A 27,763-nucleotide genomic window follows, 5' to 3' on the forward strand; every position below is an offset into this window, starting at 1 on the left:
TCCTTGCTCCCAAAGGGAATCGGCGTTTTTGGAAGCTGGAATGGGTTTCTACCAGCTTGGCTGCTCCATACAGCAACTGGTTTTTGGGCTACATATGATAGGGGCAAGATGAATGAGCTGTTTGGTATCAAAGCAGCAATTTAGGAATACTATGACGATACGATAGTCCAAAGCGCCAGGTTCACAACCTGATCGGTGAGAAAAAAGTAGGCTATGCTATAGGGTCGCTCGTAATTACTTATGAAATTACCAGCATAACCGCTTATGGCAGTAAAGGAAAGCCGCGAAATGACCTCTAATAGGCTTTGGTTTATATTACGTGAGAAGAGAACTTTGAGCCCTGGAGACTATCCTAGGGGTTGAAATTTTGGTATAGAAGATCCTAATGGCCAGGCCTAAAGGTCGGCGCGCCAAAAAAGGGACACGAAAGCAAAGCGAGAAACACCGGACTATTAATCCCGTCCTATCTAGAGCCAGGTTCTGAAGGAGACGCGCGGAGCCCTAAGTCGGATATGTGTTCATATGAGGGCTGTATAAACTTCGCAATAAATTCAAGGCTCCTGGTGAGCAATTCAATAGTATTCCCTTGCGCTACCACGGTGTCGTCGTCGTTATAAGCCTGAAGAATAGGGGCGACTGACTCAAGCTTCTGAACAAGCTCTGCCGAATCACCCAGGCTATCGAGAATCACAGACCAGTGATTCTGGTCCTTCTTATTAAAGCAGAGTTCCTCCCCACGCGCTTTCACGAGACCTGAAAACGGCTGCTCTTGCGCAGCCTTCCAGATACTGCAGCGCTTATATTGGCCGTTCCACCGGCCGCCTGCACAGGCCCTGGCGTCTTCGGTGCTGTCCACCAAGGCGACGCATTTTGACTATTCACAATTGAGAAAGTCAGCATATCTTGATGAAAAGGACGCTGGAAGGATAACAGGAAGAATTAAAGGCTACCATACCTCGGGGCCCTGGAACTTTATGCAGTTTGTGCATAGGGAGTCCTGGACCACTCCCATGTATTGAACGACTACCGGCTCGATATTCGCGATTCGGTCAGGAATGCGTTCCTCCTTCCGCTTTCCAGAGAAGAAGAGCCAGGGGGGGGATATCAGCTCTTTTACTAGCTGCTTCTTTAACAGCTTTAGGAGGAGTTTTCTCTTGAGGACCTGATCCGTCGATGCAGTTTTCTAGGACATGGTCCATAATAATTCAGCCTATTTATCCGGAGATTGATCCTCGATGTCCACGGCCTCCTGTAGGATAGTGGTAATATCGCCGATCTCGCTGAAGGCGGGCAAAGATCGGCTTATCATGTTAGTTTCTATATCTTCTTTCTTCGACGTATGAAAAGAACTTACTAGTATCCTGGGATCTGCACAAGGGCACGCTTATCATCTTCTTCTTATGTCGGGGATAGGGTTCGTGGCTCTATAGTGGATAGATGGTAGCTGATAATGTGTAAAGGATGGGTAAGTGTAGAGAAGGTGAAAGAAAGAATAGAGGAGAAGTGAAGAGAAGTGAAGATAGGAGGCGGAGGGTAAAATATTGAGAAGAGATAAGAGAGTTATAAAGTCATGATAGAAGATAGCAAACAAAATGAGTCTGCATCACATACAAGATATTTAGATAATCTGTTTTTCCTTTTCTCTCTTGACGATGATTTAAGGACTATATACCTGACAACCTCTCTGTCTCTTCTATAGGCCTTTTAATATCTTAAGCATGTTTAAGGATTTCTAACTGAGATATATTTTCTTGGATAAACACAAACTGGAGATTGTCACAGGCCAGGGCCCGGTGTTGATCACGTAGGACACGTGAGCTTGGCGTACTAATAGCGGAGGTTTCTCTAGAGAAAAGCATCCTTGTACACCTTTGAAATCCAAGTAGCCTTAGTCCTTGCTCAGTAGCTCATGGACCTTGCTCACCTTATCTTCAAAAGACTGCTTCTTGTCCGTTCTAGAAACCCAGACGTTAGTCAAAACCCCTCCTTATCAAATAGGACCCAGCGGAGTGACGCAGAAAGCAGCTGAAACCGAAGAGCAGAAGGACATGTCCAGTGATGTTGAATTACAACACATCATACAAGAGCAGCACAAACTTAGAAAGCGTCTTACCTTGTTCCCACCCGAATATCAGTCTGAATCCGCACAATGCCCTTCTGGTGCAGCAGGTTATGCGCCTGCCCGATGACTTGGTGGACACGGTCCCAAGACCCTTCTGCAAGTAAAACCGTGTCAGCCCCAAATGATAGGCGCTAGACGATAAGCGCACAGTTCGCAGTCCCCCCCCCCGCGACCCGGAGGGAGTTCGCCGGGAGCAGCGATAGGTGACGGGGGAACTGAAAAACAACACACACCCCGCTCGCAACAAGGAAGACATTTACTGCACGAGAATTGTTACGTACCTAGGGTGGTGCCGCCAGAGTGCATGACATATTTCACGCCGGACTGCTCAATCAACCGCTGGACGTCGGCGATTTGGGCCGAGACCGAGGGCGACGAGGTGCCGATCTAGACGGGTGTCAGTGGGAGAAAGGCCGGGAGGTCCAAGCGTTGGGGATCATGGACGAACCGGGATCAGGCAGAAGTCAGCAATGCAGTGCGCGGGCGTGGGCAGATCATTGAAGGCCATGGTGGTGGTTTAATGGTGGGGTGTTTTTTGGTGGCGGTAGTGGGGTCTGATCTACTCGGGAGAGCATAAGGGCGAGCTTGAAAAGTCAAGATACAAAGCCTCGGGAAACTACATGTCACGATGGGAAGTATTGGCCTGACGTCAGACCACTATCATGTTGCTATCATACCCGGCTATCTCCCATATCACCGGTGTCTTTTTTAATGCTGCGGGCTGAGAAGCCACCGGACAAGCAGTGGTGCAGCAAGCAGTGGTGCACTGCGGCATCCACTGGGCGGGATAGATTGGGAATCAGACTTGTTGGATACTGGACTAGGTCCCTTGCTAGAAAAGGAAAAAAAACAAAAGGTGCTATTGACATGGTTTGTGGACACACTAGATATTTCAAAATTAACGAATTAAGTAAACAACCACCCCGTGATCTAAAAAATCAAGTAACAAAGCCGCCGATGAGAAACGAAGTCATGAAATGTCATCATGATAGCATCTAATTATGAGTCAGCGCATGAAAATATAGCCTCGCCTGCTTCTATACTAATAAGAGAATTCCGCCTCAGATTGTGAGAGGACATTGATGGCCGTCTGCTAGAGGTCACGATCGGAAGGCAGTCAGGGATCAAAAGCACTGTCGTGTGTTCAAGACTCCAATCAAGGCTGAACGGGCGCACGGTTCGTAGCTGGCGTATTGCGGAGGGAGCAATTGCTCAGCGTTTGACTGCTGTGAGATCCGTGGTACCAGCCGCCGTCAATGAGCTGGAGCTCGATGTACTTCCAATACTCGGCTTTGCCTCCTGTGCTGCACTTGAGATCTAAGTCGCCTAAGCGGATTTCCACCGGCGATTTCTCATCACGCGGGATCTATTGTCTGTGAGTTATCTCTGCGGGATTTCCAGTAATATTGAGAGGATGTCTTTTACCTTGACAAACATGGTACAATCCCGTAAGGTCATACCAAGCGATGTAGTCTGAGAGATCCCCGTCGGCCCGTACAAGCCGACCTTTCCGGAGGCCTTTTGCCGGGACTGAAGCTTCCGGAGAGTTGAACTGGAGTAGAGGATATGAGCCAGCCGTGCACGGTCGTTGCAGCCTGCAATAAACGCAGTAGCTCGGAAGACATGCTCGTAGTGCTCCGATACAAGGTCTAGGGGACAAAACGAACGCTGCTCTTTGGCCGCCACCTCCCGGGCCTCGTGATTCTTCATTTCTCTCAGCGCACATGTCCTGCAGCGGCGCGCCAGCGCAGGCGCTGATGGAGACTGGGTGAGCCATTTGGGTTTGAACTCTGCCAAGATTGTTCCTGGCTCGTCAAATGCGGTCATGTCAGTGATGAGCAAACCGAAGGGTTCATTAACGGCAAGATAGCCGCCATGTCGCTTCTTCGGCCGCCGACCGCTGATCTCCAGTAGGCGAAGCTGCTCATTGTACCGGTGGATCAGACCCTCGGGCAGTCGAATGAGGGTCTGGTCGACCAGCTCTTCTTGGCTAAAGAGCGGTCGAATGACGGAATTGAAGTTTTGAGCGATTTCCTTGTACGGGGTGTTCACCGTCGTTTCCTTCCTCAGACGGAGTAATTTGCCCCGTAATTCCGGGGGTAGTGAAGAGTGTTCAATGCTGTTGATGGTCACGTTAGACACAGGCCATTTGGCATCCTTGACCGGGGTCGCGACAAATCGATAGATCACGTTCGCGCCACCTTCGGCAAGATATTCGAGGCGGACTCCCTCTGGGAGCTCCAGGGGGGCAGGCTTGGGCATTCGTAGGAGAGAAGGGTTCATCCGAAAAGAACCTGGATCATGGTTATCTGCGTACCAGGAGGGGGCCCCCTTGGGATGGAAAGAAGACCCAGGGGGGCGCCTCGATTGGCGAGGCAGATTGTCAGACCGCCGGCTTGAGCAGGGCCGGTGGGGAACAAAGAAAAAAAAAGGGTTCAAGTCCAAAGTGAAAAATGAGGCGTTGCGCCTGACGGACTCGATCGATCGGACACCGTCGAGACGAACCAGGGTCCAGCCAAATGACGTGCAGGGTTAGTTCCTTTAGCTTGTGTGGGGGGTTGATTGCAGCACCAGTGGCGCTGCCCCAGGTTGCCCCTAGATCAATTCTCGAAGGAAAAAAATCCTTTCAGCGTGAAGCTTTCTCCGGGTGATCCAGGGCCTCTCTGGAGACGAGTACGAGCTCAGTGCACGATCGCTTTTCGTAGAGGAAATTGATAAGTCTCACGACGAGAACAATAGAGAATGAGACGCTGTATTGATGTGTGGCACTTGACTGTGGATCCGTATCAACCCCGGTCGGCACCGCGTTTCATGCACCCAACTCAAGTCACTTTTCGTATCTTACAACTTCATTACCGCGTACAACTATTCGGAGGGCAACGTGGACGAACCATATATGATGTACTCGCAATACGGTGTACTGCAATACGCACCGGAAAACATTATTTTCGAAAATACAAAAGCTTAGTATACTCGCCGAAAACCGACATTATTGGCACCTCGGCCTTCACGCATACTAGTATATAGCACGGAGATCCCAGCCCACCGGATAGTAAGAGCCCCTGGCTCCGAAGGAGTGACAGATGGTTGGATCAAAACAATTACAACAAACATCCAATGATGGGCCTTGTGTGCCACAAGTGAGCTTTAGGCCCACGCTCATAATTGCGCGCACGTTGAATGCATATCTTTGTCCGGGGCTTCCTAGGTTGTCCTCACGCGACTGCCCAGATGGCTAGATGAAGCTGCAGGAGCATGAGAAACAGAGATCGCACTTGGAGCAGTCGTCGCACTTGGTACGGCGGGTGTTTTGGGCCCTGAAGACCCAGAAGGCCGAACAGTCCCGTGGCTAGAGCTGGGGGCCTGCACTCGACGGCGGATCTTGATCCTCCGGGGGTTGGCAGTAGGCGCCACAGAGGTAAGAGACTTCGAATCGGTCTCAATGGGCAAAGTCGTACTCGACGTGATTGGGGTGAACGTCGAGGTTGGCGTGGTGGACGCATGAACTAGTTGTTTGCGAGGAGACTTTGTTGCAGAGGAGAGAGTGGCGAAGGAGGATGGTATACCCCGCGTCCCAGTTGAGGGCCCCGCCGAGGTGCTGAGGGTAGACGAGAGGTTGGGAGCAGCCAGTGACTCACACCCGAGGGTGAGGATACAGGCGATCGCTAGGTTCTTGATTTGCATTATGTCGGCGAAGAGCGAGTGTCGTCACAGGGCTGACTAGAGGAATGCAGAAGAGAGTCGGTTATGGGGAGAGGGAAAAGCGCAATATAAAGTGAGATGCGAAGCCATGAAGCAGACTGAACATATCTTCATGTTTCCAGGGGTATATCCTTAGACGTGGGATTTATTGAATCTCATGCGACGCCGAGCATCAACTAGCCGGGAATCAGCATTGATCTACTCCATGATCATCAGATAAGTTGCTCTAGTCTTCCTGTGTGATTCGACTAGTTGCTATAGTCTATTTGGAGGAGTCAGATGTCAAGTCCTTGTCCCCGCCATTTCCAGTGTTCTGCAGCTCCGGGGGTTGCGTGGCTGGGGACTTCTTGGTGGGCCCTGGAAAAAAAAAGCCAACGCTTCCATAGTGCTTAGCCGAGCCTAGAAGTATATTCAAATGCGGACATTGGGTCGTTGCTTAAACAACTCGACGATCGGTGAGAACAGTTTTCGTCCTTGGTATGCTGGGCCATCTGCGATTTGTGCTTTTCCCTCCTCCAGAAGCTCGTCCCATGAAACCCACTGCCACTCTGTGCACTTTTCTGGCTCCAAGAGCTTGGTGTCCAGGTCAGACAGATCCAGCAAATCCTTCAGTCAATAATCATGCACTTACCTGCGGCTGGGCCGAGCTGTCGGTGACCGCACCTTTCATGAAAACAGTGACATAGTGCTTATTTTCCGGAAGCATGATGTTGTTGGTGGCGGTCAAGAACTCCAGGTTCTGGACGGAAAGTCCTGTCTCTTCCAAGAGCTCACGCTCTGCGCATGCTTCAAAGGTTTCATTGAACTCGAGATGACCACCTGGGAGTGCCCAGGTCCCTGCATTGCAAATCTGTCAGATGAAATGCGGAAATCAGAGGGGCTTGGACTAACCTGCGCCGTGGCTGCCTTGCCTTTTACCTATCACAAACTTCCCTTCAGGATTAATAACAAACACTCCAACGCCGACTCGGGGCTCCATGGCATGTGATGTATGTGGTATTGAGATCTTCGCCTGTTCTGGGGTCACTAGCCGATGTTTGTATTCCGGCTGCAAGGGGGTGTCGTTGGGGCGGGGCATCGCGGCGGTGGATCAGGCCCATCGACAAAGCAAATGAGCCGCATTTACCTCCCTTGATGTCAGCATAAAAATAGACCGCAATAATATACGTATACGTCCTATCTAAATAGGCAGTACATTCCATATCCTTCGATGCGAGTTAGATCATTGAAGTATTCGGTTATGCGCAATATATGCATTGGGCAGCTTTGCTGGCCCAGGATAAGCAGAAAAATTCTATGCTCGAGGATCCATATTCAGGTTCATTATAGAGAAGGTTTCTCAACGGTGTCCATTATCCTTTCTTATCTCTGTTTCCTTCGAAAGGGTCTAAAAGTATACAGCCTACATCGCTTAACCTCGGCAATCTGCCCGCCATTTGGTGATGAGTCATGCAACCTTCTCACTTGGGCAGCCTCTTGCGACATCAGTAACGTCGAGTTCAAGATTCATGTAAAAGGACATAAACAAAATGGCAAGCAAATTTGCAGTCAAATCTTTGGATCACCTGGTCCTTACAGTCCGGTCGATCCCGGACACTATAGCCTTCTACACGACTCATCTTGGCATGCGACACGAGGTCTTCGTCTCCCCCGCCAACCGAGCTGTACAAAGGTAATATTGATAGCTTGGCGAGTCATAGCAGCGGAACACCAGCTCACACATATAGGCATGCCCTGATTTTTGGAAGCCAGAAGATCAACCTCCACCAATCTGGGAATGAGTTCGAGCCCAAGGCCCAAAGCGTCCAGCCCGGTAGTGCAGATCTGTGCTTCTTAACGGACGAAAGTGTGGAGAAAGTCTTGGAGGCATTCAGAGAGGCAAATATTGAGGTAGGAGGCCTGCATGGAATTCCCTAGCAAATGTTAATGGTTGATCCCAGGTCCTGGAAGGCGCCACGATTGTGGACAGGATCGGTGCAGTAGGGCCCCTCAAGAGTGTTTATGTGAGGGACCCGGATGGAAACCTCATCGAGTATGGAACCTCTTCATAATTATAAGGTGAAGAGAAGCTAACGGTGATTCAATCTAGGGTGTCGAACTATGCATGAAACATTAAGCCCCGGTCTTGCGGTCGGATTCTGCCGAGTTGGCCAAGTCTTCATTCTTTTTGATTACGAGTCGTATCTCATGAGGGGCACCCAAACCATATACGCCACTTGTGTCTGGAGTGAATTTTTGGATCACGGTCTCTCTCTTGTTTCAAATTGTTTCAAATGTATTCGAGTAAAAATTGTAGATGTAGACGTTAGGCGGAAGGCTACTATTGCGCGGATCTGCGAACGCTCAGTCATTTTGAAACGCACTCGGAGATACAAAGTGGCACAGAGCAGTGAGCGGTGCGAAAGACGCTATAGAAATCGGGACGCATATCTCGGCTAATGGAATACTAGTCTCTGGACGCGACGGTCAGTCAAGGCTTGCGAGAGTAATCGGTGTGAAATAATCCAAAAGGTGGAACCAATCAGAGACCCGTCTTGAAACATGTAGATATGGGAAAATTTCTCCAAAGTATTTACAGTAAGGGAAGAAGAGTCGTCATCACCGGTGAATGGGCTTGGATGGGGTATACGTATGGGCCTCACCAATTGACCGGAAGCTTCCCGCCGACAGCGGGTGTGGCGGCGGGAAGTATAACCCGGATATCTTTTCCGGACTTTGATATCTCTCTGGCTCGATGGAAAACCTGACTAGGACTGATCTTGAAACCTGTCAATCGGCTTCGAATAGCTTCCTCCCCCTGGCTCGACGGTCGCGGAATGCTAGTGACTCAACAAAACTGGGTCCGCGCGTCTTCCTTTCTCGGGCGGCTGAGCGCGGCCAAGAGGAGCATCAAAGAGATCTCTCGAGGTCGGACATGGGCCCCAGGGGAATGCGAGACGGGTTCGCTCTCAATCAGAGACTGAGGTAAGTTTTACTTGTTGTGATCTTGCTGGCCTCCTTAAATACTGCCAGCTAAGAGGTAGGGTCTCTGCCCTAGCGCAACATTACGCTTTCACACATTTCATGGCGTCACCAGTGGGCCCAAAAAGATTTACCGGTACAAAGACCCATTATTCTAGACGAATGATGGGCTAATAAATAAAAAAACCAACCTCGACGATCTTATACTTATGTATCAAAAGAGAAAAAAAAAAGTAAGAAAGAAAATCCCAGCCTTCCTCGGGCCTGGACACCAGCGGTGTCGCAATTGCCTACGGCGACCTGCATTAATTACGAACATTACTCTCAACTCAGCAGTAATCCAGCTTCTCTGAATAAAGATTCAGGGGTATTTGGACATTATGAAACTACTTGTGGATTCTCCGGACAAGAGACGAATCATAAGTCTTCCAAACCAATACTACGCATTATTTCCAAATCTTGTTAAATACGCAGAATTACAAGTCGAAGTAAATCCAGCGATGTGTTGAAATTGCTGTTGGCCCAGTCCGAGCATGGAGTCCTCACCTTCAAAATCTGATATGGAGCCTGCAAATCTTAACCGCTTTGGTGACGATCATGTGATCGGTTCCTGGTCGGTGGATGAAGTACTAACCGCGTTGAGCATAGTCTTATGTCAATGAACTATACAGAACGAACAGATTGCCCCAACTCAGAGGACCTTGTCTGATGGAGAGGCGCGTCACGGTCGGGGCTGTGGTTTGTTGCGGCTCGTGACTTGGCCTTGCCATCTCGATTAACACCGTTGGGATTGACAACTCACCCCTGGCAGTAAATTATGGAACTCACTTATCCCCGATATATTATGAGCAGGATTCCGCACATACGAGCGCTGTCTAAAGTTTAAGTCTGGCGATCCAGTTTCCTCTCATTTCAATTAAAGTATCCTTGTCATTGCAGACATCTTAGACTTGGGGCTCAACTTTGGATGTATCACAATGCAGCCCCTAGCGATATGGCATGTTCCCCGTGGCATTGGCCCTAATCCTTGGAGAGTCATTTTCATCTGCTCCGAACTCGACTTGCCCTCGAAAGTCAAATGAATCCCTAGGTGGACATCAAGAACCCCCCCCCCCCTCCCCTTTCAATAGTCTTAACCCAGGTCGCCAATTATCTGCATTTATGGATTCTAATAATAGAGCGTTCTTCCAACCAGGCCAAGCGAATTCTGTTCATGATCAACGACTGTTCAGTCAAACAGAAGGAGCCGAGAGGATTCGGACCAGACAAGGCTGAGTGTGTCAAGCCTGCTCGCCTGACTCAAGATATTCTGAATGCTACCTCTATTCGTACCTCTCAGAGTAATAGCTCCGATTTTATGCAGCAACTCGAAATTCCTCTCCGACTTGAGTCTGAGCCTAAAGTGTTCACTTACGTATAAAATCTGGCAATACTATGCCACCGATGTGAGGGAAGTTGCCGAAGGACGCAATGACGATGTAACCTCAAGCTCGTCGTATGCAACATCTGGGGTAGGGCTACCTTTACCACAGCAAGCGGCTCGACAGCGTCCTCGACTGTGGGTGCTAACACCACTGCTTCGAAGGCCCAGGCAGGCACCCATAATATAACTAGATTAGTATCATATGGCTCAATATATCTCGCCTGGAACTAGAATACGGCATCCGCAACTTCATCTTCGCCTACCCTAGCCAGCACGGGCGCTGCAGCGAGCACTGGTATCTCCGGGAACATTGCTCTTCCAGGCATCATGGTCGTATTTGCAGGGGAACAAACGGCCCAGGAGGCTACAAGGAACTGACTCCCGTCATGGGATCGTCCTGTACTGATATTCTTGGTGAACTTGCCACGAGGCAATGGGCAGCATCTACGAGTAAGCCTGGACTCTCCGGCAAATAAGGACTAGGCAGTTCACTAAGTTAACCAAGGCTCATATCATGAATTACAAATCTATCTTGCAGTTCATATAATGGTAACATAAGAAATTCAAAGCATCCGTAAACATTAGTGGGATAGGCCATATATCCGTAACTCCGTGATTCGGTCCTCGCGCTCGGATATACAGCGCATTCATAATAATCCCGGAATGGCCCCGAAACACCTCGTCTCCAGCCATTGAACCTTATTATAAGGGACTGATCAATTTGTCAACATCGCGGAATTGTCGCGACAAGTATTAATATCCCCTATATCTCCCATATAAGCCCGAACCCTCACCGAACAGATTAAAACCATGGCATCCCGCGTCCTTCATCCTTCAGCCAAATTCAATTCCCTCTGCCGTCTCGGATCTACTCCCAGGTCGCCAGTAAGCCCTATCTCGCGCATAATTACCCCTCCTTCATCCACTCGAACATTCTCATTCTCTTTGCAACGCCCCTTTCAATCTACCAAGTACGTCATGTCCACCGACGCCCTCATCCAGGCCGCTCAGAACAGGCACTCCATCTACAAGCTGGGCAAGAACAGCCCCGTCCCCGATGCAAAGATCGAGGAGCTTGTCAATGCCGCCATTTTGAACGTCCCCAGCTCTTTTAACACCCAGTCCACTCGCCTGGTTATCCTTCTGCACGACCAGCACGACCGTCTGTGGGATATCGCCGCGGAAGCCTTCCGCGAGCGCGTGGCTGCTGGCTCTCTCGCCGAAGAGGTTTGGAAGAACCAGACCGAGCCCAAGCTGCAGGGGTTCAAAAATGCCTATGGCACTATTCTCTTCTACGAAGACCCTGCACACATCAAGCCTTTCCAGGAAAAGTTCCCGGCCTACAAGGACCATTTCGAGCCCTGGGCTGTCCAGTCCAATGCGATGCACCAGTACTTCCGTAAGCGAGGCCCCTCCCCTCCCTCCCAACTTAATACTCCAGCCAATGCACGATTCTTTCCGGCAAGAGAAGAGACTGACCATTGGGTTGGTAGTTTGGACTGCTCTCGAGACCCTCGGGTTTGGCGCCAACCTGCAGCACTACAATCCTCTTATCGATGCCCCGGTGGCCAAAGAATGGAGCCTGCCCACTGAATGGCGGCTGGTTGCGCAGCTGGTCTTCGGTAGCCCCGAGGCTGAGGGTGCAGAGAAGCCTAAGAAGCCCGTCGAGGAGCGCGTCAAGTTCTACGGTAAACAGTAGGCCGCGCCCTTTACGGGGACAATTGTCTTTTGTTTCTGACAGCCCTGTTGGGATAAATCTGCTTTAGGGCCGGCGCGTTCGCATATATGAACATCTAGCATTCGGGTTTATTAATATATGAGATGATCTAGAATTGGAATAGAGTGTTGCGCGTGCTTCTCAAAAACCTCTTGGATCTGAAATCAAAAGAAAGTCGAATCTTAGTATATAGTAGATTATACGAAATGGCCCAACATCTTACTAGCAGTGGTAGAAGGGGGTATAGCGAAGCGAACAGGTCACTACATATCGAGCCTGCCCGGATACTTTGCGAATACAAAAGGCTCATGGCCCTTCGGAACTTATGCCCTGCGCTTAGGTGCTGGCCACCAGACTTGCAAATTGAGCGGACAAGCATATTCGGCAAGCCTAATGTTCTTAGCGAAGTACTTCACGCGAGCGCAATAATAATGATAGACCTTCCATAACGCTAATCATTGATCAGTTCCTTTACTTCCAAACGATACTCCCAGAGCCCGCAATGCCATAACCCTAGGAAACGCCTCACATCCATCCGGAGCTGACCTAACGGCCATCCCTGTACCAAAATTCGCGGGGATCTCCCAAGCACTCGCCAATAGTCACCACTGCAAGCAAACGATAATCGTTAGCCATCCAAAACCGGCCTCGAAATGAACAAGCAGAGAAACATACTCTGTAAACCCCGCCTCTTCAATCTCATTGAGCATATTATCCACCAACACCCGAGCAGTAGTCTGATGGGTATCATGCGCCAGAACAACGTTCCCGCCTGCATCTAACTCGGTGCAAAACTTCTCAAAGCTGCGGTAGCTCAGCTCCGGGTCGTCGTTCTCGTAGTCTTTCGTGTCAACGCTGGCGCCAATCACATGGTATCCCAAGTCCGTCATGGCCGCGAGGACCACGCCGTTGAATGCGAAGTACGGAATGCGCATGTATGTCGGGTAGACGCCTAGAATCCGGAGGAAAGCGTCTTCCAGTGTTGTCATTTGAGAGACTATGGATGGGTAGTCGAGGGCGTTGAGGAAGTCGTGGCTCCATCTGGTAAGAGTTAGGATCTTCAAGCTTCAAGAGGCTAACTGGCCTTGTTTTTTGCCAATCATTTTGATGTCAAGAAAGACATTTATTTTGACATATTTGCTATGCAGAAGTACTGGAATACGTACGTATGCGAACCGAGTTGGTGCCCTTCCGCATGGGCACGGCGAACAATCTCCGGGAAGCCATCAATACTGCCCTTATTCACTCCGTTGAGGAAAAAGGTAGCCCGGGCGCTATGCTGGGAGAGAGACTCGAGGATTTCAGGCGTATAGATGTATGGCCCGTCATCGAAGGTGAGGGCCACCACTCCTGGGACAACACAGTGTGTGAGAACTGTGCCGATTGGCACTGGAGAAGTCGACCGCGTGGTGATGTTTAGTGACCGTCTGAGCTCGAGAGAGGGAGTTTCGTGGAGGATGGGTATTGCGGACGCGAGGGATGATAGGTTTGCGGCGAAAAGAAGGACTATGGTCAGGAAGCCGCAGCAACGCATTACGGGCAATGCAATTGCGGTATGAAATTTGGAAAAGACGGACTCGAAATATCGAGGGGAAAGGGTTTGCTAGCATCTTTAATCACATTAATTCCAGGAAGCTTCGAGGAAGCATCGCTTTCGTCGCGACTGCCAATTTGGAAAGGAAAATTGAGCCTGCACATCTTTTATGCCTTAATAAAGCTAGGATTAAGAATTTTCATTGAACACATCCACCATCTCGTAATTCAAAACTAGACCACGGCAGGGTACACCTGGGGAGCGTTTATAATAAAAAAAGCAGAGTAAAACACTTCCAATCGCAAAATACCCCACTAAATGCAGTAGATATCGAGCTAGAGGAAAGAAGATGAATTATCCCCAGATTCCAACCGGTTGGTTGTTTATGCCCTGCGAGTGCTCTTCTTCATTGAGCGGCGCTGCTCCTTTTGGCTCTCGCGGTCCAAGAACTTGCGCTGCTCCTCGGCGGTCATGCCGCGAAGCTGGCGCTCACGCTCCTCCTTCTTGATCTTCTCAGCAGCAAGCTTGCGCTCTTCGGCCTTCTCCTCCTCCTCCGCACGGCGGAGCTTCTTGATCTCCTCGTCACGAACGTTGCGGATCTTACGCAGAACCTCACCACGGAAGTGGGCTGATGCGACAAGCTTGTCACCGAATCGGAGGTACTGCTGGAAGAGCGGCAGGGTAGACTCGTAGCTGGAGGACGAGGAGAGGTTGCATGAAAGTTGAATACGCTTCCTTGGGTTCGTTTCGTCGATTCTAAAGTATCGCGTTAGATATCAAGTCACAGGCGCATCATGACCAGGATATTCTTACTTGGTGGGCTTGTCAATAGGCTGGTCGGTAACGATCAAGAACTCGAAGTCATTGCCCGCCTGCTCAATCGCCTGGATCAGGTCTTTGGAAAGCAAAGTCTCGGTGATTTCAGCGCTCTCGGACATGACAGTCACCCAGGAAGGGAGTTTGGGGTGGTCCTTGGAGAAAGTAATAGAGGCATCGTAGCGGTCGGTACGGAACTTGCGCATGTGGCTTTTGTGGACCACAGCCCAGATGAAGCCATCATAGGTAGAGTTGTTCACCTTGAGACTGCTGGGATCCTTGTTGGGGACAGGAACCAGATCCTTCTCTTTGCCATCGAAAGCGTACATCAGAGCATCGTACTTCTCTTGGGGCGCCTCCCAGCTGTCAAAAAAGAAGCTGAAGGCGTACTCCACAAAGTAGGTAACAGGGTTGTAGCGCTTAGGCAGTTTGATCGAAACATCCAGGAAAGCGACGTTCTGGCGGCCGGTAGCGTAGGTGGTGAATTCATCACTTGCCTTCTCCTTCAGGCTCTTCTCAGGGTCGGCCAGCTCAACGGTGATCTGCTCAGCCTCCTCCGACGGCTGGCGCGGGACCCCATCGAAACCAACCACCGCAAATTCTTTCTGGAGAAGAGGAACATGAGCCTGCGCCCACTCGCGAGCCTTGCGGCGATTCTTCCGCGTACCCCAGAAGTGGAAGAGGATCAGGACCAGCACGAAGGGCATGATCATCGCCTCCTGCATGAAGTCCTTGGGCGAGGTGCGCTCCCACACCCGGTACCATTTCGTGTAGGGCGCGACACCGGCAGCCTGGGTGTTGCCAGCCGGGACGGTGGTAGTGTCGGCGAGAAGGGACGCAGGCGAAGGGCTCGGGGCTTCCACGAAGTCGGCGAAATCTGCCAGGCCGGGTCAGAGGAGTGCGCGCGAAGCAATTGACAGAGGAAACTTACCATCAGAGCCAGTAGATGGCTTGCCGCCAAAAAGGTTCTTGATGAGGCCCTCCATGGTTGGGGATGGTGGAAGAGAAAGGAGGTTGAGAGAAATGAAGTGCGGAGCTAAGCTGCGCTGGCGTTAGCGCCCCCACATCCGGCTTCTTTGACCACGCGGTTATGGGGAACAGTCTCGCGAACCTGGGGATCGTCGCCTCTCGATATCTTAAGCCATTGGTGCAGTAAAGGTGCTCACTATGCCTAGCATTCTACTCTAGTATCGCTACGTGCAATTTTTGAGGCGGGGTCGATTGGAGTTTGGAGGAGCTGAAGCAGTAGCTGGCACCGACCCGTCTGACTTCGCTTAAAATTGCCCTGCCAATAATCTTTGACCTCTAATCCATCTCGCGCCCTGACAAGTCATGGACTACAGGCGTTCTGGATCTGACTATGACGTTGATTCACTGTCATGTATTAGCACGAAACGGCTCTTTTGACACCCGATTCCCAGACTCGCTAGATATGTCTCGAGAGATTCTTCCCCAGCGAATTGGTGCAATGCTCTCCAAGGGGAAGTGACCCTAGAGAGCTCCGAGACCACTAGTATACAAGCGGTCGAACATAATCGGTGCACCAGGGGAATTCTCATGATAGAAGTTGAGAATGTCTGACTAGACATCAGCATCCCATCCCTGTGAAGTCAACAATATCCATAAGGACTTACCTTCGGCTCTGACAGTGAGATTTGCAACGTGAGATCGAAGAGCCCCATATCCTAGTTCCACTTCGTCGCAGTAGTGGTGGACTGTCTGGTTCACATAGACGGTCATGGTTTGTTCGGGTCCCAATCAGGATAACTGAGCCCGCACAGTTAATGATGTTCAGAAGGGCCTGGGAGAGGCTCTTTACCTTTGACGATATGACCAGCTGCCAATATATCTGCTGCATCTTTGTTGAGACCTGCTAGACGGCCGACCCATTGAAGCCCTGGCAGTGACAAGAGGATGATGGCCAGGAAGACCTCTGTGAGACAATTCGGTTGACCTGAAAGCTCTTTCTTTATTAGCAAAGCTTTATATCTCGGGGTAACTCACGTGAACAGAATACTTACTTCGCTGCAACCAAAGGTCTTCTGTCCGTGACCATGATGGATAAGGGCGAACGCTGACGCAGCAAAGCTGCTGATGAAAGCTCTTTCCAGTGGAGGGTTTAATGGGCATCCCAATGGAAGAGTATTAGAGGGTGTATCATGAGTGATGATGGTAGTGCGGTCTTGTTCGATGTTGCCAGGGTGGTCAATAGTGACGGCTCTCTAATACATTGCCAATACGAGTATGAAAGGCCCTTCTGACTCGGAGGTGTACTATCATATTAATCTACCATTACATTTTGTCTCCCCTATCGCATTGGAGTGGGTGCCAGATGACAGTGTGGCAACGACACTCGAAGAGGGTGAATTGAGCCTTTTTATTGTTGACAAGATGACTCGCGGGAGTTCAAGTCTCAGTCGGAGATACTCGTATGAACAACTAGCTAAGCGGAATCAGACCAAGGGAACCCACTAAATGCATGATTTTCCCCCGAGGTCAGCTCGGGTTGGCTGACGCACGCATTCTCGTACTGTCCAGGTAGGCGAAGTACTAGACAGACCAGGTGGCGGTCTCTGCGGCCGCATGTCAGCGACGATCATTTTTCTTGCGGCCGCAATGCCCCACCTGAACATCTATACGCAGTACCAAAAGACTAGCAATGCTTTGGACAGGGAAAACCAACATAAATAGCAGGTCCCCAGCTCGTGTTCTCATGTTCTTCATGCTATATTATTACACCTACTTCTCTTCATTTATTCAAATCTAGCCACCTCTACAATGCCTCGCATTTGGTTCATCACTGGCTCCTCTCGTGGCCTCGGCCATGCCATTACCAAAGCTGCTCTCCAAGCCGGAGACTCTGTGATTGCAACAGCCCGCAAGCCAGAACAACTCTCCGAGCTTGTCATCGCGTGGGGCTCTGAACGTGTTCTCCCTGTTGCCCTGGATGTCTCCGACAATGACCAAGTCATCGAAGCCGTCAAGACCGGCCACCAGAGATTCGGCCGCATCGACGTGGTCGTCAACAACGCTGGCTACGCCAATACCGCATCGCTGGAAGACATCGATATCGACGACTTCCGCGCTCAAATCAACACGAATCTCCTTGGCGTCGTGTATGTTACCAAGGCCACTCTGCCGATCCTCCGCGAGCAGCAGTCCGGACATATCTTCCAGATTTCCTCTGTGGGCGGCCGCGTCGGTAGCCCGGGTTTAACTGCGTACCAGAGTGCCAAGTGGGCAGTTGGCGGGTTCACCACGGCCTTGGCCTCGGAAGCTGGTCATTTCGGCGTGCGTTTCACTGTTCTGGAACCCGGTGGTATGCCTACGGATTGGTCGGGGTCGTCTATGAAGATCCCTGAGATCAGCGAACCTTACAAGGCTACAGTGGGTGCCTTTGTGGGCTTGAGAGATCAGCTTTCTGCTGCTGGGCGGTCTCAGCCGTCAAAGGTCGCTCAAATTATTCTGAAACTGCTTGAGGAGAAGGAGCCTCCGCTTCGCTTGCTTGTAGGCCCTGATGCAGTCGAGTATGGTGGGAAGGCAGGTGAAGTTCTGGCCGAGTCGGATAGGCAGTGGCGAGATTTGAGCCTTTCCTCAGCCTAGAGAGGCATTGGGTAGAATTTTGATATGATATTTCCATTTCAGACTGCTTATAGCTAGAAATTGACGGATTTCCCAACCCGAGAAAAAAGCCGGCGCGGTTTGAGTGAATATGCAGAAATCGGCCCCTTCCCACGTTAGACTAGCTTCGGCCGCAATGCGCCGCAATTTTCCGCTGCGTCAGTCCCCACGGTTTTTGCGGCCGCACACGTATCTGCTCGATAGCTTTCCAGAACCTACGCCACCCCAATTTATAATGAATGATGGATCCCGAATGGCCAATGGCTCTGCTCCACATGCTTGCATTTCATGCCGAAAGGGCAAAAGAAGATGCGACAAAACTTTACCTAGCTGTGGCTTATGTTCAAAGTGAGCTACGGTTCCGCGCGAGGCATTTCTCAACACTGATGTCGAGACTGTGATAAGATCCAGTAGATTTTGCGACTACTCGGATTCCCCTCCAGGAACTGCTATAAATGACGTCGGCCTCATGCGGGAGAAGATAGAGGCCTTGGAATTGCACGTCCAATTTTTATCAGACCAAGTACGCGCGTCTGCCGCGACAGAAGCTCCAAGTCAATGGAGCTCGGTCTCTCACGCTCGGCCAGGGTCGCAGTTGACCAGCCAAGCTGCTTTCCTGGACGCCGAATTCTGGCAATCAAATTGTGCTCTCCAAAAATCCCGTTGTGAATCGGCACCACCAGATGCTATCGCTCTTCTCGGCGATTTGTCCGATATCGCGTTGATCAAGGCTCGTTACTTTAGCCCAGGATCGGCTCATACGTGGATGCCTATTATCAGCCAAATCCGGTTGGATCGCTTCTCCATCCGCAACGTGAACTCGGTACCGTCTGACATCGTTGCTCTCTTGTTGTGCATGAAGCTGGTGCAAGAGGTTCCCGCGACGGATTCGTCGGCTCCACCGGGACTATACTTTGTAACCAAGCGGCTTATCAACGAGCAAGAAATGAGCGGCATTCTCACTTTTCGTCTTCTCCAAGCTAATATCTTGTTATCTGTCTATGAGCTTGGTCACGGGATATTTCCCAATGCGTACATGACAGTTGGCCACTGTGCACGAAGTGCCGTAGCCCTTGGAATACATAATCAATCAGCACCTCAATTGGCGGGGAGAATGAGAAGTTGGATAGATTTGGAAGAAAGACAGCGTGCGTGGTGGATGATCATAATTTTGGACAGGTGAGGTCCCTCCGAGCCTCTTCTAAGCCGACATGGCTCCACGAACCAACTGATCATAATTATTGGATACGTAGGTATATGGGGCTGGGGAGTGACTATAGGACATTATGTACTGATGATCCCGACAAGTCTACGCTTCTTCCAGCTGATGATGGCGCTTGGAATAGCGGGGTAAGATGAAACGCGATCAGGAATATGTTCACAAAAGCTGATCAATGCTATGGCTAGGATATGCTACCTCCAGACGGTCTTTATGTCTCTTCCCAACAAAGTGCCGCCAGCCCTTTTGCTCGCCTAGCACAAGCAGCCCACCTCCTTGGACGTATTATACGACACTGCAATGATGTGGATCTAGACTCGCAGTTTATACTCGACAATTTCGAAGCTCTGAGTCAGACGACCCTATCCCTCACAGAATTGCTAAGTGTCAGTGGCTCGGAGATATCGACAGATTTATGTGCTGCGACCATTTTATGCTTCAGGTCAGACCAGGTCCTCTAGTAAATTATTCCATACGATGCTGACGAGAGGAAGTGCATTGCTGAAACTCTATGAACATCATTCCTGCGATCCATTCTCTGCAGGTGCTCGAGACATTGAGCCAGAGTTACTCTCGCGTATACGACAATGCATGCAATATAGCGTTGACATGATCAAGAAGATCTGCGGTCGTGTTGTGGAAATGCTCTACGATTTCGGCCAGCTGCAAGAGTCCGTCAGGGCAGAAGTTTCGCCTCTAACTTTGCACTGTATCTATACATGTGCCGCTACTTTCGCCTGGCTGTACGCGGGCACGAACGATCCACAATGGGCTGCTGGGAAAGTCGTTTGCGAGAATCAGCTTCGCTTTTTGAACTCTCGCTGGAAAGTTGCGGGTAAGCCGCCAGTCTTATTTTCTTTCATTGGCCCGGCGCGACTGACAATTCGCAGGCGTCTACCTAGAAATGCTCCGCATCTCGGACCTTGACGATGAAAGTAGCATGGGGCAGTAGGGTGCTCAGCATGTTCTGCCTTGAAAAGGGCATAGAAGCCATGACCCGCCAGGGGTTAGCAATAGCATTAACTAGCATTAACTCTGAAAGCCATGTAGGATCCTCCCACGGCTTCTCACCTAAGATCATCGATAATCATAACATAAACAGGTGACCCGTGGAACCCGGCCAGTGGAACCGCCTACTGGAGCCCTGGAGGCCATGAGACTGCTGAATAATACGCACCAACGCTGCCCAGTGCCGAGGTGTCCAACTTTTACTGCTACAAACCGTAGCTATAGATCGGGATCATCATCTCGTCTTTCAGCTTCGAATGATCTTACGAATGCCAGACACGAAAAACTTGGACTACTTCAGAGACCACGAAATCTCAGCAGGCTCAACCCCTGACACGAGCACGTACTTTTTCGCGGGAGTAGACGCCTCCACAAGCAGACCCGCACTCCTAAACCAGGTTTGGCGTATTGCAGATCGCCGCACTTGAGGCCGGCAACACCAGCTTTAGTCTGGCACTGCAGAATGACAGGCTTAGCTCGCGGCATTTTAGGCTTAGCGTCACTAGTCGATGGGCCCCTATTCGCCTCCGAAACTCCGAATGAGCCCGGAGGTCGCGGATCTCACATATAGTACATCAACAAAATGAAGACTTGCGCTGTGCTAGTACTTTCACGGTTGGTGATCTTACGACCGTATAGATAATCAATTACAGGACAGGCTCTAGTAGACGTTAGGGTCTCGGCTCATTAAAGCCTTTAAAGATCTACAGTCTCGCTCATATCTGCTTCTGAGCCGTTTCCTTCTGAACCCGTCCACCTGTCCCTTCTGTTTGACCATACTAATAATAATGTTTACGAAGACCGCCCTTTGGGCCCTCCTCGCAGGAGTGAGCTCTGCAAAGCTCTGCCAGAACTTCACTGTGCCGGTGTCCATCGCCACAATTAACGCAGACTTTGGTGGTGTGCAAACACCGCAGACCAACTTGGATGCCACAGCCTTCGTTCTCGCTGCAACTCGTCAAGGTGGCAGTGGCACAGCAGGGGCTGTGACCGGGACCAAGGCAGTCTCCGGCACCTACAACATTTCTGCCCAGTACTGTACGCCAAACAAGACAGCAGACAACTCTTATATCTTGCAGATCCTGACTCATGGAATTGGAGCGGACAAGACGTAAGGCATTCCCCCCTTAAATCATGAATTTGCAATTGAGCTAAATGGCTTTTGTTCCTAGCTACTGGGATGTATCGTACAATAACTACAATTACTCCTATGTTGACTATGCCCTCTCCCACGGCTACCACACCCTTTCCTACGACCGCGTCGGCATTGGAGCCTCATCGCACGGTGACCCTAAGAACGAAATCCAGGCAAACCTAGAAATTGAGTCTCTCGCAGCGCTCACCAAGAAAGCCCGCAATGGCGAGCTTCCCGGCATTCACGACAAACCTCACAAGGTCATCCATGTCGGCCACTCTTTCGGCTCCGTACAGACTTACGCCGTGACTGCCAAATACCCCGGTCTCTCCGATGGCATCGTCCTGACTGGGTTCTCGATGAACTCCACCTTCCTACCTTGGTTCTTGATCGGCTCAGGCTTTCAGCAGGCCAGGTCGGGCAAGAACCCCCAGAACTACACCGCTGGGTATCTTTCTCCAGCAACGCCGTCGAATGTCGAATACAACTTCTTCTACCCAGGCTCATTCGATCCGAAGCTGCTTGCGCTTACGTTCCAGACTAGCCAGCCTGTCACTATTGGCGAGCTTTTGACTATTGGCAGCGCTGCGCCACTGCAGAGCAACTTTACCGGTCCCGTTCTGGTTATCACGGGTGAGAATGATATCCCGTTCTGCGGAGGTGATTGTTTTGCTACCGGTGGTGCAGCGACGTCGATCCCTGCTGCCTCGAAGATTGCTTTCTCCGCGGCTAAGGCTTTTTCTGCTATTGTGCCCCCGAAGACTGGGCATGGCTTGAACTGGCATTACACTGCTGCTTCTACCTATAAGCAGATTACAAACTTCTTGGGCCAGCATGGTCTCTGAAGTGGCCAGCAGTAATCGATGCGCTGTAAATATGATTGGCCTTTTCTTTTGCTTTAGTTTGAACAAGGTCCTTGGACCTGTGATCTGGGCCTATGTCGCTATATTCCGTGAACTCTTATTGGGTATAGCGGACCTCAATCTTCAAGTCTATTTGATATTTGGATTATCTACTCCAATATACTAGTATTAGTTCAATATCATTCCACGACAAACCCTCTTGTCCGACAAATTTACATACTTTCCTATCTTCCAAATGACTCACCAAGCTCTCCGGAAAGTAGATCCCTGAACCCCAAAGTAGCGGAGAGTTAATTGTACATCAATCGCTAACGTATTCGGTGCGTTGGGCCAATCACGGCCACAGCGTCTCACGCCCCAGCAGGTTCCAGGGCCGTAGAAGGAGAAGATGGTGACCATTGCGCATTTCTTCCTGACGCAAACGCCGCGGGGTGAGTAGGAGATCATGCTGTTGAACGGTGAGCTGGGTTCTATCAACAGATCTATTTGTTGACCCTGCGTTGAGAGGGAAGGGTCAGGGCCGCTAGATGATGGACGCTGTTGCCACCGCGGCGAAGGAAATGGGTTGTTTCCGGCTGCAGTGGTTGACAAAGCATGATAATGTGACAGTGCGCCGGCTCTATGACACTATGGCGGAGGCGCATTTTGTGCAGTATCGGATGGCGCTGTGAGGACTCGGATTTCGCGGTCTACGGAGGTTGATCCTTTACGCAGGCCAATATAGCCGGCAGTGGAAATGCATTTCAATGATCAGAAGCGGTCTTTTCGAGCATTCAATCATCTATCCAGGTACTCTGTCCAGGTACATGCGTATAGATGTCAAAAGCCCCCATATCCAATCCGGCCTTAAGTCCAGGTCCCCGCGATCTAAAATAGGGTTGGTAAAGTAACAGCAGTGTTGAGCTGTAAAGCAATCCCCTCCAAAACAATGCACAAGAAAAAGTCAAATATGGTATCCAGAAGAAACATTCAAAAGAAAAAGAATGAATGAAAAAAAGCCCAACCCACGCCAAGTTCCGGAGACCCAATTTTTGTACAGCCCGCTTCCAAGTAAACCCAACAAGAAAAAAGAAATAAATTGAAAATAGACAAAGGAAAATCGTGATATCATGGCAATCAAGCTGTGCTCGACAAGGAGATAGGAGAGTTGTGCCAGTCGGGTACTAGTGGCCATAGGCTGGAGGAGGAGCATCGTCTTGGGGACGAGTCCAGAAATTGCTGCACGGGTTGCTGGCCATGAGCTTTTCGTCGCGCATACGACGGGCGATCTCGCCAGCTAGTCGCTCGACTAGGGCCGGGTCAACATGGTCCTTGGACTCGTCCTGGGTGAATGGAAGGACGGTGGAGGGCAAGGGCCCTCTAGAGGGTCCCGCATCGGCTTTCTCATCGCTGAAAGCGTGACGTGCAGGGCGTGGTGTGGCATCTATGTCTGGCTGCCTCGAAGCGCGAATGGTTTCGAATGCGTAAGGTTGTTCTTCTCTGGGCATCACGCTGGAACGGCGCAAGGACGGGCGGGAGAGGCTTGCACGGTGTCGCTCGGGGATGCTTGGCAGGTGCGAGTCCGTCTCTGGGGAGAGCGGAGGAGTGACGGGATCATCGGCCAACTCGTTGACAACTGGCAGAGGCGCAGAATAAATCGAAGGCGGCGCAGACGACTCAGTGTGGGAACCGTCGTCGCTCACGCTCATGGCGTCATCGGTCGTCTTAGGTTTGCGGAGGTCGACGACGCGCTTCTTGCGTCTGCGGGAATGCGATTTGGAATGCCGCCCAGAGGCGAGGTTCAGCCCATAGCTGCTGAAAGAATGACCAGAGAGGGAATGCCGACTTAAGGAGACAGTGCTGGCACCCTCATTGACGGAGGATGCCAGGCTGCCTACGTGCGAATGTGTTCGAGACAAAGCGGGGCTAAGAGGAGAGACGACACTAGCCGAAAAGTCGTTGAGATCGGAAGGAGACATCCAGGCGCGATACACTACTTGCGAGATCGCGGGGGTGAACAGCGACAGTGTTCGCTGGGAATCGGTCAACGCGGCCAAGCGCAGCAAATTCTTCTGGGAGAAAAGCGAGTGGGTTTCGACAGAGGAATCAAGTGACAAGGAAGCGATCTCCGATTCATTTAGCGCGTTTCCAAGGGAGTCCACTGGGTCCTGTGGCGGACTAGCCAGAGGATCTTGGCCGGGGCCATCGCCCGCGTGTTGCTCGGTATTATCAGTTGGTGTCTGTTCTTCGTCGCTGGTGCGACCTTCCGGGCCCCATAATCGTAGTGATAATCGGTGTATAATAGCCGGCAGTTCATCCATGAACAGTATACGCAGTTGCGCTTCGATCGCTTTTTGAAGGAAGTCGCGCACAAACGGAATGGAATCGAAGGTCGACGAGACCTTGAGCGACTCGAGAGGATCATTTCGGAAGACGACGGTAATTCCCTTTTGCTTGGAGAATACAAGCACTACGAAACCAGAGAGCTTGAAATCGGACAAGGTGATTTGGAGGGGGATTGTAAGCGGGGTCCTAGATAACCGTCATTATGGTTAGCGATGATGAGGGGAGTGTGGACCAGGGAAGCGCAAGCATGGCGCATATCCACAAAAGGACTTACGCAGCAGCGAGCGGTTGCGGCGATGCGAAAGAAGGTCGCGTGATCAAGTAGGTATTGAGTGGATTGGCCTGGACCCGGGTCTTCAGCGTCAAAAAGGCATCGCCCGAGTAGGACATCTTGAAAATGCCACGAAAGCGATCCTCTGCAAGGTCGCCGATCTCTAGTATTTCCAGATCCGGCGGCATCGAGCCCAGATTCAGCTCAGTGACGATAATATCATCGACGATGATCGGGGGCTTCGGAGATTTATTCAAGGCTGCAGTGAGCAGCTCCTGGGCGCGGGTGTAGAAACCCGCGTCTGCCATCAACGGCGACCAGTTGAAGTTGAACGCCATGGCCGCGCATTGAGAGGCTATAGAGGGGAAGGACGAGAGGTAATATGTTATGCTGACATGGGGGGAACCAAGTGAGGCGGGTAGAATCAGGAGAGGCGAAAAAAAAAAGGGAAGCGAGTCCTCCGAGGTCACAGGCTCACACAGACCCGTGCTTCCGACCACACCACTTTTCTTTACTGTACCTCTTTAATTTCCAACTTCTCCCTCGAGTTTCTCTGGGGTAGGATTGAACTGAATTCAGGAGACCCTTTGGATTTGCTCCAACTGCTGGCTCTTGCGACTGTCTCAAGCGAGCCCTTACTTCGTCTACTGATCTCATGCAGAGTACGTCACAATTGCAGGTCGGTTCCACCCCGTGCTGTCCACCATGTCCCGACCACCCCCGAAGGCATTCCCACTTGGGGCGAGGCTCGACCCATTCACGGGCTAGCTGCGCCGGGCTTGCATGAGGGTCCCACTCTGGAGCGATCCAAGTCACGGAAAACGGGGGACGCGACGCGATAATCACAACGTCTGGCACCCACGAGCCGTACGCGATGGCCCATGCGTTCCCGAGGCAGACATGCCCAGGCGCCTCCAGGGATGCAGCCTGGTCTTTGCATATCGCTTTGCGGAGCAGTGCAAGCCTTGTACTGCAATGTGAGCAGCAAGAGTAGGCTCGAAATCGCTACGAAATTTTCAGATCGTGAAATTCGGGTTTGGCTTAGCGTGGTGCAGTATGAAGGATTTAATCCCGTGGATCATCCTGCCGCCCCTTAATATTCGAAAGTCCCGTACTTGATCAGTGCTTGGATCTATTGGAAACCTCAAACGCTCCAACATGTACAGGCACAAAAAGGGTTGTTTACTCAGGGATTAGGGGAATAGCGAAAGGTCACGGCGAAAACGCGCCCATGGAACAATCCGGCGGATCTGTGTCATTTACCGTATGACACGTGCTCATGTGACAATATGCCCGAAGTTGGATATTGGAGGTACCAAAAGAGATCATGTTATTGAAAGTGAATTCTATTCTATTCTAGTAGCATAATTAGCTCGATGTGTTTTCAGAAAGGTATGGTCGAGCCAGTCTGACGAGTTCAAGTTGCTTGTGGTGTAATTCCCCAAGACCCTAAGCATCTCGTACATTGGCAGCCACACTATCCTCAAAACGTGTCCAACCCGGTCGTCCAAGCTCTTGCAAGAGCTTCTCGGCCTTCGAACTAGCTACGATCACATTCCACTGGCCCTGACCATCCGAAAATTCCTCGGGAAGATTTCGCGTAGGATCGATCTTCCGCATAACGCTCAGAGTTCTGTCCCAGCTAAACTCGTCGGCGAAGGCAAAGATACGCTGGCCTTGAACATGCGGCAAGACTGCTGCGGCAACGTGCAGCAGGGCAGTGTCCTCAACGTCAACAAAGTGTTCTAATCCTGATTAGCCATCGATCGTATGATTCCGTATACCAAAATTCCTCACGTCTAGGGAGTGCAGCAAGCATCTCGTTCTTCTTCCCGTTCCATAGATCAAGGATCAAGGAGAATGTGCTGCGAGATCCCTGGCCTACAGGGTCGACAGAACGCCCGATAATAAAATTTGGTAGAACTGAAATTGGATATTGCTTATTAGTGCTTAGAATCTCCAAAGGGACTATGGCAGCTAACGTACCTGTGTTGACCACAAGATCGGGGCGCTTCGCTTGATGTTCCTTATGGTACTTCCACACTTCCTGCTCAGACTGGGCCTTACTGGCTTCATAGACAATTATCGAGTGACTGGGTTCATATGGCGGTCCGTCCCAAGCCTTCTTGATAGCCTTTTCATTATATTTGTCTTCCGTTACAATGGTCCCTGGTTCGTCAAGGAGCCCCACGGCAGCTGTCGAAGAAGAGGTAAGCACAAATCGTTTAACGCTCGGCTCAGAATAGGCAGCTTTGAGGGCGTTCAGAGCACCGGCAATCGTCACCGGTATAACCTTGCTTGCCTCTGGCTCAAATGTGACGACGGCAGCCGAGTGCACAAAGATATCAATTCCTAGATTGGGTGTCAACACCAAACATTTCCAGCAGGACGCGCATCAGCAGTTAATAGTCCCCACCTTTTACAATTTCATCAAAGGCACCCTCGACGTCCATCGCAGGTACAGCAACAAGTTCAAAGTTTTCTTTCCCATAGAGCTTTCCGAATAGCTCATTTGCCCAAGATTCTTTACGGGGGTCACGAACGGCAGCACGGACCCTATACCCGGTGCGAAGGAATTGGTCGACTATATGCGAACCCAGAAAGCCATTCGCCCCTGTCACGAGAACCGTCGAGCCCTTAGGGATTGCTGGGTTCTCAATTGTAGCCATTCTGAAGAGATAGAAGGGATTCAGTCGGTTCAATTTTGTATTATCAGTGACTGTCGGTTGGATGTGATATTGGCAGAATATATAGCATTTTCTTACACTAGTGCGGGGGAGTCCTAACTCCTCAAACCCCATACTGCATCGGGATCGAAATTATTAATCGAGTGCCGCGTCATCCCGGAGAGTTTGAGGCCACCAACATCTAACTTTTAGCTTGCATGCTGCAGCAGACCGGAGCAATGGTCTGCCCGGGCTGCAAAGCAAGGCTAATGGAGCCTAACATACTATATGGGGCAGGATATCGACCTAGTAGCGGATTGTAAGCATTCTGTGTACCTAAAAACCTTGGAAGTCAGGTAGTTAACTATTTCCCGCAGTCA

The 27,763-nt window shown here is 50.7% G+C and overlaps 16 protein-coding genes across 16 annotated transcripts; 7 read left to right on the plus strand and 9 right to left on the minus strand.

Moving 5' to 3' along the window:
• Positions 1-463: 463 nt before the first annotated feature.
• On the minus strand, positions 464-2,630 carry N7468_009961 (cell wall biogenesis protein Ecm15; the record flags this gene model as incomplete). Its single annotated transcript, XM_058479256.1, has 6 exons — positions 464-874; positions 956-1,183; positions 1,925-1,955; positions 2,114-2,216; positions 2,404-2,509; positions 2,571-2,630. The coding sequence occupies 6 exons, from the start codon at positions 2,628-2,630 to the stop codon at positions 464-466; spliced, it is 939 nt and encodes a 312-aa protein (XP_058325824.1).
• Positions 2,631-3,278: 648 nt separating this feature from the next.
• On the minus strand, positions 3,279-4,384 carry N7468_009962 (inositol-pentakisphosphate 2-kinase; the record flags this gene model as incomplete). The annotated part of the gene is made up of 2 exons (XM_058479257.1): positions 3,279-3,488; positions 3,548-4,384. 2 exons carry the CDS (start codon positions 4,382-4,384, stop codon positions 3,279-3,281), a joined length of 1,047 nt encoding a protein of 348 aa, XP_058325825.1.
• A 942-nt stretch (positions 4,385-5,326) lies between these two features.
• On the minus strand, positions 5,327-5,806 carry N7468_009963 (uncharacterized protein; the record flags this gene model as incomplete). The annotated part of the gene is made up of 1 exon (XM_058479258.1): positions 5,327-5,806. One exon carries the CDS (start codon positions 5,804-5,806, stop codon positions 5,327-5,329), a length of 480 nt encoding a protein of 159 aa, XP_058325826.1.
• Positions 5,807-6,235: 429 nt separating this feature from the next.
• On the minus strand, positions 6,236-6,803 carry N7468_009964 (nucleotide triphosphate diphosphatase NUDT15; the record flags this gene model as incomplete). Its single annotated transcript, XM_058479259.1, has 3 exons — positions 6,236-6,397; positions 6,456-6,661; positions 6,716-6,803. 3 exons carry the CDS (start codon positions 6,801-6,803, stop codon positions 6,236-6,238), a joined length of 456 nt encoding a protein of 151 aa, XP_058325827.1.
• A 550-nt stretch (positions 6,804-7,353) lies between these two features.
• On the plus strand, positions 7,354-7,932 carry N7468_009965 (VOC family protein; the record flags this gene model as incomplete). Its single annotated transcript, XM_058479260.1, has 4 exons — positions 7,354-7,496; positions 7,552-7,714; positions 7,765-7,856; positions 7,914-7,932. 4 exons carry the CDS (start codon positions 7,354-7,356, stop codon positions 7,930-7,932), a joined length of 417 nt encoding a protein of 138 aa, XP_058325828.1.
• A 1,830-nt stretch (positions 7,933-9,762) lies between these two features.
• Positions 9,763-10,205, plus strand: N7468_009966 (thioredoxin-like protein; the record flags this gene model as incomplete). The annotated part of the gene is made up of 2 exons (XM_058479261.1): positions 9,763-9,858; positions 9,981-10,205. 2 exons carry the CDS (start codon positions 9,763-9,765, stop codon positions 10,203-10,205), a joined length of 321 nt encoding a protein of 106 aa, XP_058325829.1.
• An 813-nt stretch (positions 10,206-11,018) lies between these two features.
• On the plus strand, positions 11,019-11,907 carry N7468_009967 (nitroreductase family protein; the record flags this gene model as incomplete). Its single annotated transcript, XM_058479262.1, has 2 exons — positions 11,019-11,607; positions 11,702-11,907. 2 exons carry the CDS (start codon positions 11,019-11,021, stop codon positions 11,905-11,907), a joined length of 795 nt encoding a protein of 264 aa, XP_058325830.1.
• Positions 11,908-12,471: 564 nt separating this feature from the next.
• Positions 12,472-13,459, minus strand: N7468_009968 (chitin deacetylase; the record flags this gene model as incomplete). The annotated part of the gene is made up of 3 exons (XM_058479263.1): positions 12,472-12,516; positions 12,645-12,966; positions 13,092-13,459. 3 exons carry the CDS (start codon positions 13,457-13,459, stop codon positions 12,472-12,474), a joined length of 735 nt encoding a protein of 244 aa, XP_058325831.1.
• Positions 13,460-13,842: 383 nt separating this feature from the next.
• Positions 13,843-15,261, minus strand: N7468_009969 (CCDC47 family protein; the record flags this gene model as incomplete). The annotated part of the gene is made up of 3 exons (XM_058479264.1): positions 13,843-14,215; positions 14,273-15,152; positions 15,207-15,261. 3 exons carry the CDS (start codon positions 15,259-15,261, stop codon positions 13,843-13,845), a joined length of 1,308 nt encoding a protein of 435 aa, XP_058325832.1.
• A 505-nt stretch (positions 15,262-15,766) lies between these two features.
• On the minus strand, positions 15,767-16,015 carry N7468_009970 (uncharacterized protein; the record flags this gene model as incomplete). The annotated part of the gene is made up of 2 exons (XM_058479265.1): positions 15,767-15,852; positions 15,910-16,015. The coding sequence occupies 2 exons, from the start codon at positions 16,013-16,015 to the stop codon at positions 15,767-15,769; spliced, it is 192 nt and encodes a 63-aa protein (XP_058325833.1).
• Positions 16,016-17,053: 1,038 nt separating this feature from the next.
• Positions 17,054-17,878, plus strand: N7468_009971 (Bcboa17; the record flags this gene model as incomplete). The annotated part of the gene is made up of 1 exon (XM_058479266.1): positions 17,054-17,878. The coding sequence occupies one exon, from the start codon at positions 17,054-17,056 to the stop codon at positions 17,876-17,878; it is 825 nt and encodes a 274-aa protein (XP_058325834.1).
• A 260-nt stretch (positions 17,879-18,138) lies between these two features.
• Positions 18,139-19,079, plus strand: N7468_009972 (fungal specific transcription factor domain-containing protein; the record flags this gene model as incomplete). Its single annotated transcript, XM_058479267.1, has 2 exons — positions 18,139-18,244; positions 18,340-19,079. 2 exons carry the CDS (start codon positions 18,139-18,141, stop codon positions 19,077-19,079), a joined length of 846 nt encoding a protein of 281 aa, XP_058325835.1.
• A 513-nt stretch (positions 19,080-19,592) lies between these two features.
• Positions 19,593-20,042, plus strand: N7468_009973 (uncharacterized protein; the record flags this gene model as incomplete). Its single annotated transcript, XM_058479268.1, has 1 exon — positions 19,593-20,042. The coding sequence occupies one exon, from the start codon at positions 19,593-19,595 to the stop codon at positions 20,040-20,042; it is 450 nt and encodes a 149-aa protein (XP_058325836.1).
• An 869-nt stretch (positions 20,043-20,911) lies between these two features.
• Positions 20,912-22,103, plus strand: N7468_009974 (alpha/beta hydrolase; the record flags this gene model as incomplete). Its single annotated transcript, XM_058479269.1, has 2 exons — positions 20,912-21,234; positions 21,296-22,103. 2 exons carry the CDS (start codon positions 20,912-20,914, stop codon positions 22,101-22,103), a joined length of 1,131 nt encoding a protein of 376 aa, XP_058325837.1.
• A 1,181-nt stretch (positions 22,104-23,284) lies between these two features.
• Positions 23,285-25,055, minus strand: N7468_009975 (MDM34 family protein; the record flags this gene model as incomplete). Its single annotated transcript, XM_058479270.1, has 2 exons — positions 23,285-24,632; positions 24,721-25,055. The coding sequence occupies 2 exons, from the start codon at positions 25,053-25,055 to the stop codon at positions 23,285-23,287; spliced, it is 1,683 nt and encodes a 560-aa protein (XP_058325838.1).
• A 1,111-nt stretch (positions 25,056-26,166) lies between these two features.
• N7468_009976 (uncharacterized protein) lies at positions 26,167-27,386 on the minus strand (the record flags this gene model as incomplete). The annotated part of the gene is made up of 4 exons (XM_058479271.1): positions 26,167-26,462; positions 26,515-26,640; positions 26,704-27,069; positions 27,134-27,386. 4 exons carry the CDS (start codon positions 27,384-27,386, stop codon positions 26,167-26,169), a joined length of 1,041 nt encoding a protein of 346 aa, XP_058325839.1.
• Between the last annotated feature and the right edge of the window lie 377 nt (positions 27,387-27,763).

The sequence above is a fragment of the Penicillium chermesinum genome (assembly GCF_028974085.1).
Source record: "Penicillium chermesinum strain IBT 19713 chromosome Unknown utg000008l:1.0-1752722.0:1.0-1753981.0, whole genome shotgun sequence".
NCBI classification, from domain to species: Eukaryota; Fungi; Ascomycota; class Eurotiomycetes; order Eurotiales; family Aspergillaceae; genus Penicillium; species Penicillium chermesinum.